The sequence below is a fragment of the Hippocampus bargibanti genome, linkage group LG07, assembly GCF_051943395.1.
Source record: "Hippocampus bargibanti isolate YZ-2025 linkage group LG07, ASM5194339v1, whole genome shotgun sequence".
Lineage (NCBI taxonomy): Eukaryota > Metazoa > Chordata > Actinopteri > Syngnathiformes > Syngnathidae > Hippocampus > Hippocampus bargibanti.
Genome location: NC_142740.1, coordinates 17984607 through 17997999, shown reverse-complemented (window position 1 = coordinate 17997999; position 13393 = coordinate 17984607). Strand labels below are relative to the sequence as shown.

At 40.0% G+C, this 13393-nt stretch overlaps 1 protein-coding gene across 1 annotated transcript in view; it reads left to right on the top strand.

Annotated features, from left to right (window-relative positions):
• faf1 (Fas associated factor 1) overlaps nt 1–13393 on the top strand; it is an 80956-nt gene that overhangs the window by 49384 nt on the left and 18179 nt on the right. Inside the window, exons 13-15 of the mRNA XM_089000571.1 lie at nt 1358–1512; nt 9683–9819; nt 9998–10086. Coding sequence (XP_088856697.1) covers nt 1358–1512; nt 9683–9819; nt 9998–10086 — 381 coding nt within the window. The remainder of the gene's footprint in view (nt 1–1357; nt 1513–9682; nt 9820–9997; nt 10087–13393) is intronic.

Here is a 13393-nt window from a genome sequence, read left to right as displayed (position 1 = left end):
TAGCTTGTCCAACAGTTGTAATATTGATTTAATGTCCCCTTTCCTGTTCAGAAGGTTACAAGTTACAGCATATTTTAATGCCATAGACAGGTTAATTTTTAAAACCGCTATTGAACCAAACACACACACATAAACGCACACACAAGCGAGCTCAGATTTAGGTGAGCAGGTGTGAAGAAAGGCTATAGGTTCACTCTCTAACTCAGGTTGGACCTAGTAATTTAGCTGAACAGGGATTTGCTCCTCCCCACTAAAACAGGCAATACAAAAGATCCAACTTGAAAGCAGTAGGAGAACAGAGGGGTACGGACAGTTTAACCAAGATGAAGGAGTGCAGTTCAGCCCAAATGACCACTTTGATTAGTCTTTGCACTTGCGCTAATTGAGCATGCATGTGTGTAAATGTGAGTACTTCGCCGATGGGCGCGACAGAGTTTGGTTTGCATGTGTTGGGATCACAGCGTTTGAGCGTGTATCGTGTTGTTGTGCCCCCTTCCCCCCGCCCTTTCCACCATCATGTTGTAAAAGTCCACCCTCCCCTCTAACTCATTCCTCACTCAAGACTGAATTTGCTTGTCTTCTCAGCATGAGTGTTTAATCTTTTCAGGCCGTTGAATCGGTCCGATGAATGAGTCCCCGGCTTCTTCTCTCTAGGAGCCCTGGAGATTATTCTAAAGCGCTAATCGTTGAGCAAACACAGCAGTACGCTCCCATTCCTATTCTACAGAGGCCACAGTATAGCACAACTTGGTCTTTCACTCTCCTTCACATTTAACACCCTGTGTAGATTTTTTTCTTCTTTTTGTTGTATGTAGCCTAGATTACGACTCCTGAGAAAGGGACCTTCTGATGCACCCTGTTTGCAAAAAATGAACCAAGAGTTTTTCTATTTGTTCTTCTCATTGCAAGAGAAGTGACATGTAATTTAGAGAGCATTATTTCCAACATTGTCCTTTAGAACCTTATTATACTTGTGGGTATGTTTGTTTTTTAATTAGATAGTCAGCAGGGAGAATGCTGGGCTTAGACCATGATGTCAATATCTCTGGATTTAGAGCTTCGTCAATATTGTCTGCCCCTGCCACTACAAACCTGAGTAGGCTGTTGGCATTTGCTGTAAAATAAATAGAGTGATCTGTCTGTTTTGTTTTCACCATATTTTTGATGACTCGAGAGAGATTTTATTTACACCGCTCTCCACTTGATTGCATGTTATATTTGCCATTGGTGGCTTTGTCTTTCCCAATAGAAGCCACGCAGTCTCTTCACCTGCCGGCCAATCTGTGGTTCTACCACTCATATTTTACCACTGGTCAATTCGTATGAAGCATTTGTGAACAGGTTGTCTTCTTTGCAGAGAAAGCTGCTGGCCATCTACCTCCACAATGATGACAGTGTCCTCAGCAATGTCTTCTGTTCCCAAATGATGTGTGCCGACTCCATTGTCTCCTACCTGAGCCAGAATTTCATCACATGGGCCTGGGACGTCACTAAAGAAGCTAACAAAGCCAGGTACCAAAGTCAGCACGATGACTATACGAGGACCTTTACTGCCGGTTGATGTTCGGGAATATGGCTTTGATTTGTGCAAATGATCTTTCAAACTGTATGAGACGTCACATTTTTCACGTTGAATCAATATGCTACATTCTTACAGTCGAGTGGCCTCTACTACTTGAATTAATACTGGCTTGTAGATCATGATTTGGGAGGTGTTTTTTAGTTGGATGAGAGGCTGAACTGAACCGAGGCTAACTGAATGGGCCCCACTCAAACAATTGCCAACTTACATTCGTTGTATTAGTCCTTGTCCAGTACAAAACAATACTTTTACTGATACAGTCGAACACGACTGAAGTGGAGGACTTTGAAATTGAGCATTCATCAAGTGTGGCTCAAAATGAGCTATGCAATGGAATGATATTGGAATTTAAATAATCACTAATTACATACACACATTTATTTCCATAAAGATGACAAGGATATTAAAACATTTCAAAACAGCTAAACCATTTAGAAAGGTTTAATGACGCTGCCAGTTTGACCCTGAAATGCAGGGATGAGGGTGAGATGAGGTGAACCTTTATTTGTCTCACATTGGAGAAATTCCCAATTTCCATTACAGTATTTCCTCTGGTAATTAAGTCTCATCCAGAACGTGATGCAGGTGGACTTGCATTATTTTCTCATTCCCCATGTTTCCCTCTTTTCTAATTTTCATTTTAAATGCCCCCCACTACCCAAGTGTTTTCCCACTCCTGAACTCCCCCCCCCCGAGTTAAGCCTGCCCTCTGGTAGGAACCGTTTAAGAAAGACTCGCACCCTGACCTCATCCCTCCATTATTTCTTTTAAAGAAATGCCCTCCTTCCTTCATTCCACTCTCCTTTCTCTTCCATTGGCCTCCTTTGCTTTTTGCCCCAGCTGGGCCTTTTTATTACACATTAAAGGCAGGCAACATCTGGAGCTTTTCATCACACACAGCTAGTCACAGCTTTGCTGCTAACGCATGCATGCACAAACGCACGCTGGCCCGCTCTCACAAACACGGCATCTCGGCATTCTCACGCTCCCAGGCTGATCCAGAGTGTCTGGTGTTTGGCGTCAATCACACTTGTAATGCTTTGTATGTATGTGTGTGCGCGTGTGACAAACCTGCTGATACTGGAATGCGGCTTGGTTCACTTGTGTTTTCTCTCAAGCTGCACAAATCCTGTTTCTCTGAGCGGATTCCAGTTTAACTGTCGCCTATGAGAAATGACACTGATGTATTGTGATGCAGTGTCGTGTCCCTTCGCAAAAAAGTAACACGTCCAGTTGATCAAGAAGATACTACCCGTACAGTTTACTTCACTGCTGTTGCGCCTTTGCAGTATTTTTCTCTCGTTCCCTCGAACAGGAAAAACAGAAACCTAAAGCTCATCTCGAGTCCCTGAAAATGACGATTTGAACTTTCACTTCTATATGAATGAATGGTTTAACGGATGTTGTCGTTGTTGTTATGACTTTAGGCTTGTCTCCTTAAGGGTCATCACGGCGAGTCACTCGCAAGATTTGTTTGACAGTTTATTGCCTTCCTTTGAGAGCTTCATAAACACAACACATCTTCTTGTTTGACTTCTCCTCCTGATGTACCTCCACCTGAAAGCATAACTTGTCTAGACGGAGAATAAGCTGTCTTTTCAATCAAAACGTGTCCGTTTGCTTTCAGAAACACTGTGCTTCTGACACGGAGAACTGTCAGAGCATCAAATTCTCATACGGATTCCAGCACAAGTGGCTGTCAGAAATATACCCTGCAGGTTTACCTATTACTGTACGAGCCTGAGTCATCACATGCCTGCTGAAGCAAATGACTGGTCTAGTCAAATTTTAGTCATCAAGTTGATGGCAAGAAATGCAAGGTGACATTGCAGGGAAACATTAACTATTTTAGTTGTCTACATGTTCAGTGAGGGGCAGATGTGCGACCAAATGGAAGCTGTCAATCATATTTATCAATAGAGCAAAGCCTGAATCTCCCATTAGTTTAGTGCAGGTGTCTTCTGCCCTGAAGCTGTGCAAAGCCCATGGGTCTGATTCAGCCTACGCTACATTCTTCACCAAGTCATTGTGGCTCAGTGAAGCTGAGCTCGTGTTCAGATGAGTTTGACTTCCAACCAGCGTTGTCACGATTGCAAGATTTTGGCTCATATACAGTACCTGCATGAAATACCTTGATTATCGTACTGAAACAACTCCACAGCAAAAACTCAACAACAAAAACAAAAAATATCAGTGTAAAGCAGTGAAATAGATTACAGTGAAATTACTTCAAATACCTTTTGAACGTCTTTTTGTCATGATATGGTTGCTGACCAACGGGGGCGCTGTCGGCCCCGACTGCACCTGCACAGGTGCTGGTCCTTTCCAATCAGTGACACTCAAAAGGACCCCCGGCACGACCATTCGGTGTCGGGTAATTGTTCAATGTCATTGTTGTTTGATGCATTGTGTGCAGTGCATGTGTTTGTTTAACCTTGGCGGACTTTTAATCTTTGGTTTCTTTTGATACTTTGTATTTTTTCCGTTCAGATGATTTGGATGTTTTAGATTTTGTTCCTGCTGACTTTATTTTAATACAATTTATCAAACACAACCTCCTGCTCCCTCCTGCCTGCTTTTTGGGATCCGCACCCGCCATCACCACGTTGCAAAACATGACACTTATCTTTAAACAATCGAAGAAAAAAACACTACTACGGCCAATGTTTTTATCCATGAGAATGCAAACATTATATTTCACCAGAAATTTGGTGATTGCAGCGATTGGGTACCAAAATAAAAAGTTGATTATATATTGCGATATTACTGTTTCTCATTTATTGTGTTTGAATGCATTATAATAAAGGATAATATTCAGAAACACGCATCTGCCGATTAGATGGCATGAGTGGTCAGAGTGAGTGATTAACCCCACGCATTAAATAAGTTTCCATGTTTTAAGATAGCAAACACCGAATCGGATGAGACATAAAGGTTTATATGCATATTACGTTTTACAACAGTGCCGAACTATTTACAATTCCATCGGCCCAATCTGAAAGTCAGACACAGAGCTGGAGCGCATTCACGATATATTTTTTCCCTGAAGTAACGGGGTTTGGAAAGGACGGTTTCACTTTATTTTTGCCCCCCTTAAAAAAAATATGTTATTCTGTAACTTTTTTACCTTATTAACTCATTCACTGCGAGACGATGTGCAAAAATGTGTCCACTCCAGTGCCAGGGTTTTTGTCATTTTAACTGAAATTGCAGGAACCACAGAATATTGAGTTTTAGGTGTACATAGGCATCCATCCAATCCAGTGTTAGAAACCTTAGACACTCTTCTTTCATCAGACAAAAAGAGTTAATTTCTAAGTTATATGGGTCTGGAGTTATCTGAGCTTGAAATGGGGGCTGCTGTACAAAATACAATATGTTATAATTTTTTTTTTTTTTTTTTTAATTTAATGTAACTTCCGGGTTAAGTGAACGCTGGCGCGTGTGGCTGCTGCTGCTCACCCGCTGAAAAAATATCCTGTGACTGTAAAGTGTCCTTGAGAGTTTTTAAAGGTGCTTATTAATGAAATTTATTATTATTATGATAATACATACATATTGATTTATACAGCACTATAACAACCGCTAAAGCTGTAACAAAGCACTAACATGGCCGAAAGGCAAATCTTGCCCCCTCATGAAAGGGAAAAACATTGCTAGAGGTCTGACCAGTGCTTTATCGGCACCCCAGCAAGAAAAACCAAAACCCGGAGAAATTTGAGAATGGCGCTCTACGTCACACTTTTCAATTCCCAAATAAATTCAGAAATAGCAGTGAATGAGTTAAGATACATTACTACGACTGGTACCGGTGCAACTGTATTTCCGAATGACTTCAGTCATGCACTATATACACAGTATGAAGCACATCTTGAAGGGGAAAGCAACCCAAAACATTTTTACAATCATAAAAAGCAGTTGAAAGACCGCATTCTTGTAATGGCCGCCCGCCCTTTGAGATGGACAGAAACGGTTGTATAAATGTTTTTTCAAAATGGTGAAGTCCCTTGACTTCACCCCTTTGCTTGGGGTGGAAGAACTTGAAACCAGTGACTAAAATACAACAACAAAATCACACTCTGTGACAGTGTGGACACTATGGCTGCAAAAGAAGAGACAAACTTTATTTTGCTCAATTTTCAGATTGCTTGCTTTATAGGGATGTCACTTCCAGAAATCCTGTGTTTCCGTCTTAATGTATTTTCATCACAGTTTTTCTCTTTCTTGACTTTGAAATGGCTGACTAAAGCGACGTTGTTTGTGTTTGATGGGAGATTTTAGATTGAGTTACCCTTCAAGTTAGTGTCTATTGTTCACTGGTCTTTAATTACAGGTTCGAATTTCTCCATAGGTCATTGTAATGATTTACCTGGGCCGTGGTCTATACAGGGATAAGCGTCAGGGCAAAATGATCACTAGGATTTAGTGTGTGCTGCAGCTTCATTACTAAACGCGGGTCACTCAGAGTTCAGCAATCACATCCCATCTCAATGTTATGTTTAAAAAATTGCTTTCTTTTGAGCATATTTTGGACAGTTTCCCCCTTTTCACCGATTCATTAGTCTATAACCCCATTCACACAATGTGTGGGTGCAATTTCGACTACCGCAAGCTAGTGGTGTTGCACTATTTTACAATCGTGTAAGTAACTCTCTGGTTTGCCTTCATGTTTTCAAGAGCTTCAGCCCTTCCCAGATGGCATCCGTCAACTTCATCACCCTCATCTGACCCGTTGTCTCTTCTTCCATTCCATTACTTCCCTCTATTTTATCAGCCAGTTATTAAAGTAGATCTTATTAAAAGGCGGGAGGAAAAAAGTAATCTATATTTGCATTCAGTCTATAGCAATTCATTAATATTATGACATTTAGAGGGAGCTTGGCGGGCTCGGGCAGCCTGCTACCCTTTTCCCCGCTTGAAATGTTAATTTAAAAACTTCCCTCTTTGTAATGGAATAAGAAATCCTCTCTTACCCTATCAATTCTGGAAGTCAGGCAAGGCATACTAATTCACCCAATTGGGGTAGCGCCTCAATCTGATGAAATAAGAAAGAGCAGAATTGGTTTGAAAGTCCTTAATACCTCCAGTTGCGTGCATTTCTCTATTATGTGAGGTCACAATGCTGAACTGACCATATCCATGTTTTTTTGTCTGCGTTCGTTTGCATTTACTATGCACTTGTATTCATGTATTCACCAGTGACGTGCAGTCAGGGAAGGCAGGTGAGGCCGTGCCTCACCTGTCATCATGGAAATATCAAATGAAAAAATAAATTAAACAGTGATATTTATTTAGTGATTTGTACTTTAAAGTACATGTCCATTTAACTTCACCATTTTTGGATTTTTTTTTTTTTTCAAAATCGCTGAATTTTCACATTTACCGTTCAAATACTAAGTAGAGGCGAGCGGTGAGGCAGCAGCCACCTAAGCCTCACCATGGATTGCGCAATGACTATGCTAAGTGTGCTGGCTTGCTCTGCAGTGAGACCGCATTGCTGTCCCTCTGGATATCACTTTTAAAGTGTTCAAACACTTTTAGTATATGAACTAAATTTCTAGTTAATCTGGTGTATATAATGTATATGTTTGTTTGCTTTATTGAATAAAGCGCATATATATATATATATATACAGTAAAGTCTCGTTATATCGATATCGGATATATCGATAGTCCCGGTTATATCGATATTTTTTCGGACTCCCTTGAATATCGATATAACGAGACTTTACTGTATATATATATATATATATATATATATATATATATATATATATATATATATGCTTTATTCAATAAAGCAAACAAACAAATATATATATATATATATATATATATATACGTTAAACGTTTGATTTGAAAAAAAAATCTTTCTTTGTTTTTCTTTATACAATAAAGCAAACGTTTGAATGAAGATTTCGAAATTGGAATGAATTATTTCGATTTTGAAATCTTTGTTTTGGAAATTTTGGAATTTCGGTTTGTTTGTCAATTTGCATACTGGGCATGGCAGCCAATCAGAAGCCTGCTTTCTGGTTCCGGACTTTCCCGAGCGTTATAGGAGATGCCAGTGTGATGTCATTTGTTATGATCACGTGATCGGCCGCTAACTTCTGGGAGGCCGATAGCCAAGTAAACACAACAGTTGTCAGCAAGTGCAATCATTGTTTTGTAAGCTTATGCCTTTCATTTTCAGTTTTGATGAATGAAAGTCTTCGCGTTTTAGTACGATGGGGATATCGTGTGTGGTTATTGGCTGTACGAACCGTTTTGTGAAAGGATCCGGGTTAAAATTTCAACGAATACCGATCGCTGAAGGAAGAAAACCAACCACTTCGTTTGTCAATTTGCATACTCGACACGGCAGCCAATCAGAAGCCTGCTTCGTGCTTCGGACTTTCCCGAGCGTTATAAGGTCGTGCATTTGCATATCATTTTCCAAAGTAGATGCACAGAACCTCAGCCCCAGAAGAAAAATTCAAAAGAAACTAACAAAATTTATGACGCTACAAAACATAAACGTACATTGTCCTGTGACTTTAAAGTGTCCTTGAGAGTTTTGAAAGCCGCTTAGAAATCAATGTACAGTGAGACCTCAGTTTACGAACCCCTTGGCTTACGAACTTTTCGGTTTACGAACGTTACATTTATGACAATTTTACCTTGGCCGACGAACTATTTTTCGCGATACACATGGAGCTGCCACAATGAGTGTTGTGTCGTTCACGAACGAGCCCGTTCTCCTAACAAGAAAATGGTGGCCACCGTGTTTGTCCTCTATTCCCCGCCCCCAGTCTTCGGTTAAAACCACATGATTGATCAAGAACGCAGCAGTGGGTTACAGACACAGAGAGAGAGTGAGGCCGTTCTCCAAAAAACAAAATGGCGTCTTCGGTTTAAGCGGTTAAACATTAAAGAGACAGTGAGAAAACACACACACACACACACACGAAAGGGAGATGACAGAGCTTGAAACAAAAAAAAAACAAAAGTGTGAGAGTGTGAGAATAGTGAGAAAATGGATAGAAAACAGTTAAAATATCCCATATCTTTTAACTGTTTTCTATCCATTTTCTCGCTTTTCTCTCTCTCTCTCTCTGTGTGGATAATGTGTGTGGAAAATGGATAGAAAACAGTTAAAATGTATAGAAAACAGTTAAAATATCCCATATATTTTAACTGTTTTCTATCTATTTTCTCACTATTCTCACACTCTCACACTTTTGTTCAGGCTCCACAAATAACCCGCACAAGTCATCTGTACACTTGATGCAAAAAGCTATCAACCCAGCTAAACAGATCACAATTGATGAAGAACGAGATACAATTATCACAGAAAAAGCACCTACAAGGAATCATTCCTCAAGATGGTGGAAGAAGGCTACGTTCCTCATCAAGTGTTTAATGCTCAGGAAACCGGACACTCCATTCCATCAAGCCATTAACGACCATCACAGAGGTAAATAAAATGACTTTATTGTACAGTACAGTTTATTTCTGTAATCATAATACTGTAGCACATTTATTATACATAAAATATGGTATATCTTGTGTAGTTTTAAGGCTTAGAAAATTAGAAAGTAGAAAATTATGTTTTATGGGGACCTGGGAACGCATTATTCTCATTTTAATGGTTTCCTTTGGGAAATTAATTTTCTGGATACACACTTTTCGACTCACAAACTCTGTCTGGGAACCAATTAAGTTCGTAAGCCAAGGTCCCACTGTATCATTATGAAAAGCATTGTGGAAAGAAGAGTTCACGTGGCTTGTAGCAGACGACGCAACGCAAACATTGGACGGTGCAACATGCCGAAGCAAAATCATCAGCAAGGGATATTTACGATAAATCAAGCAAGGGAGCATTTGTGGTCGGAACGTCCTTAATAAAAAAAAATCCTTAATACTTTGCAATAATGGTTTTTTTTTTTTTTGCAATTAGTCGTCTTCTTGTGTTTCAAGTCGTGAAAAATAGGGCAGGCAACTTTATGGTGGTTTCCGGTAACTTTTTGTCATGAGTTTCAGAGTCTTTGTGTTAATTTTCAAAACAAATGATTGTGAAATATGTGGAAATAATACATTGACTCTCTTTGTCTTTCAGGTTACTCACCATGTGCACGAGACATTTTGGCAGTGTGGTGACACAGACTATACGCACATATAAGACAGACCAGTTCCCTTTACTCCTAATTGTCATGGGAAAACGCACCTCCAATGAAGTTCTAAATGTTATTCAAGGTAAATGCTGTGTATAAATTCGATGAATTCACAATTTTTACTCTAACGATACGGCACGATGATCTCCTCTCTTCTTTGGTTTCTCGTTGTTGCTGTTTTTTTTAACATTCTTTCCATTGCTTGAAATTTCTGAAGAGATTCATCACATGTCCGATTGTGGCTACACTTTAATTCTCAGGTAATACGACAGTGGACGAGCTAATGATGAGATTAATAGGAGCAATGGAAATCTTCACAGCACAACAACAAGAGGACATCAAAGATGAGGTAAAGGTGCATGCTCTGGAAACAAATGTCTTGGGATGTTGTGTGAATTGTGTCTCCCTTTGGCAGCCTTTCAAATATGTCTCCTACTGGTGAATTATTGGCAGGGAGACAAAAGGCCATATTTCTACTGCTACATCACACAGTACTTTGACATTGGAATTATGTCAATTGGGAACTACTTTAGCATTTCTAGTGTGTAGTGTTGGTATTTCAAAGCTTTGAAATTTGTGAGAAGAGTTTGGAGATGGCCCTTTTCTGTTTCAACCCGAGTGTACAGATTCAGTCTCCTAAAAAGCGTGGTTGAAAGTTGGAAGAACATTAATGATTTGAACTAAACCACATTACATACTAGTTGAGATGAGTTATCGAGCAGTTGTGCAATTTGTGGCATCAATGACCTGAACAAATAAATGGTACACTGGGCAAATCAACAAAACGTTTCACGTAACCGTATTGCAGGAAGTAAATACTACACTGCAGGTGTGTTTCTATTCCCAAAATCATATCCAAACGAACTGGATTGTCACTTTATACATTAGAAACAACGGAGGTTGAAGGAATCGTGTTGCCTTAGCCTGTGCTGTGTCTGATTAGTAACACGCTGAGCAGAGCGTGAGGAGGTATTGTTACCTGAAATGACACACAGACATTGTTTCAGCTAATTTACGTTTAAACTCTCATTTAGGGATCGGTTCCCACACTCGCCAGTCTGTTTCTATTTTGACGACCGGTTTTATAAATGAGAGGTGTCACTCCATATTAGAGTTTAACAATTAGTCAGTGAGCAGCAGTGCTTGTCAGCTATGAAAACAGCAGACCGTGTTATTGACAGCTACTTTTTATGTAATCTTAATTGCAACATTGTTTTGGTATCATTTTTGGTTTTCTCACTTTAGTCACGCCTCAATTAATCAAGATTCAATTCATTATTGTAAATGTGTTTGTTACTATAGACATTTCCGTATTTTTGTACTTGCTTTTGGGACCTGTATTTGTCAATATAAAACGGTCCATCCTATCATTAACACAAAATAACAGCAACAACATAGTGAGCTTCTTTGTGTATGAAATACATTTTAATCACATTTATATTACTGTATCCTGTGCATCTATGGCATAACATTTCACCAGTTTATTTATTCCCATGCTTGGTAAATAGAACAAAATGTTAGTCTCCTTTCTTTATTTTTTCATTCATTTGCACTGCACAACACAGTTTGATTAAGGAATTTTAGGTCCTGCTTATAATGAATGCATAAAGGGTTTCTAGCACATTTGGACAGTTAAGAAACATGCATAAATGTACACTAAGGTTATGTTGAGAAGGTGTTTACGTTAGAAAGTAACCCAGGTGCAGGCTTCCTGGCGGAAATAACTTGTAGAATGTCACATGACAACAACATAGGTTTTGAATGGTTTTGAAAGCCTAATGCAGCTGTGTGATTGTCAATTAGGTCCAAGAATCACAGGAATTGAGTTAAGGCTCCTGACAGGACCTATTCCCATCTCCAGGGCCAAATGGGTGAAGTCAGCCTTGACATTGTTCTAATTCCAATCTGCACTTCATCTTGTTCCAAGTATTGGCCTGTTTTACTGTGAGACAGGGGGGTGGTAACAGCCCCCCCCCCTATTCTCCTACTCCACATAAACACAAAACACCACAAATGCCAACGTCCACTCAGCTCAGACATTATTTGTTGACAGTGTCTAACGAAGGAGCAGCTGTATAGCCACTGTGTGTCTTAAGCAGTTCGAACTGTCTCAAAAGTAATTCTTGTGGTTGTCTGAATTTTTATTTTTGTATCTATCTACTTATCAAATGACAACTCACTGTCGATCTTGTGGCCTTCATTTGCCTGCATCACCAGTCATTGCCCTTTCCTCCACACGTCTGGGAAAACTATCTACCAGTACAAGAATTATGTTGAATTTTTGTCCATTCATCCATAAGAGCAACTGTGAGTAAGGAGGTCAGCGATATTGACCCTTAGGGGGCCACTGGATACTCAGTCTTTGTTCCCATTAATGCCAAATGTTTTTAACAGTGCTGAGGTCAGGTCAGGACGAATTAGTTATGCTGACATATTCCAAAAAGGCAAATACATAAGCGACAGTATGTTGCGATCTAAGTTTAAAAATAACCAACGGAAAACATTGTCCAAAAATAATATATAAATGTTTATGCACGCAAAATACTCAGACCTGATGTTTTGTTGTTGTCGTTTCACTTTGAAATGTCTTTTTAACAGTCTCCTCTTCCACTAGAGGCTAATGAATATAGAGACAGCTACCAATTTCGTAAATCCATCCATCCATTTTATAAAATGCTTTATCCTCGAAATATACCTGGGGGGAGCTGGAGCCTATCCCAGCGGTCTTCAGGCAGTGGGCGGGTAACACCCTGAACCGGTTGCCAGCCAATTGCAGGGACACGCAGACTAACAACCATTCACGGCCACACTCATGCATGCCTAGGGACAATTTGGAGCGTCAATCGCAATGTAATGCATGTGTTTGGAATGTGGGGGGGAATCGGGGAACATGCAAACTCCATAAAGGAAGGCCGGAGCTGGTGTGGAGCCAGGTTCCTCTACACTGTGAGATCACGCTAACCACGGCTCCACTATGATGGCCAGATTTTGAAATCTATTCCATAAAGCAGCTTTGCAAGCACCTTAAATCCATTTTATTTACATATACTCACACATCAAAGAAAACAAAGTGAACCGCACTTTAGCAAGCACTGTGGCTAAAGAATAAAGCAAAAAAAAACCTCCCAAGTCACTGATTTTGTTTTTCTACTTTCATTCCTTTCATAACTTTGCTGCTGTGAAATGTAAATTTCTCCACTGCGAGACTAATAAAGGCAAATCCAATCCAATCCAATTCCCAGCTAATATGCAGAAATCATCAGGAAACACGCAAGGTTTACAATTGTCACTTCATTCTATCCATCCATTTTCCGTCGCGCTTATTCCTCATTAAGGTGGTGGCGGTGCTGGAGCTTATCCCAGCCGCCTTCGGGCAATAGACGGGGGACAACCTGAATTGGTTGCCAGCCAATCGCAGGGCACACAAAGACAAACAACAGTCACTCTCACACTTACACAAAAGGACAATTTGGAGTGTTCAATCTGCCTACCACGCATGTTTTTTGAATGCGGGAGGAAATCAGGGGACCCGGAGAACATCCACATTAATTCATATCTATGTTTTCTTTGTTACGTTCTCTTTTCCAGTCCTGTAAAGTGGCAGACAGATCAATTAAACAATGTAGTTGGCAGAGGGTGCCAAAACCCTGTGTAGC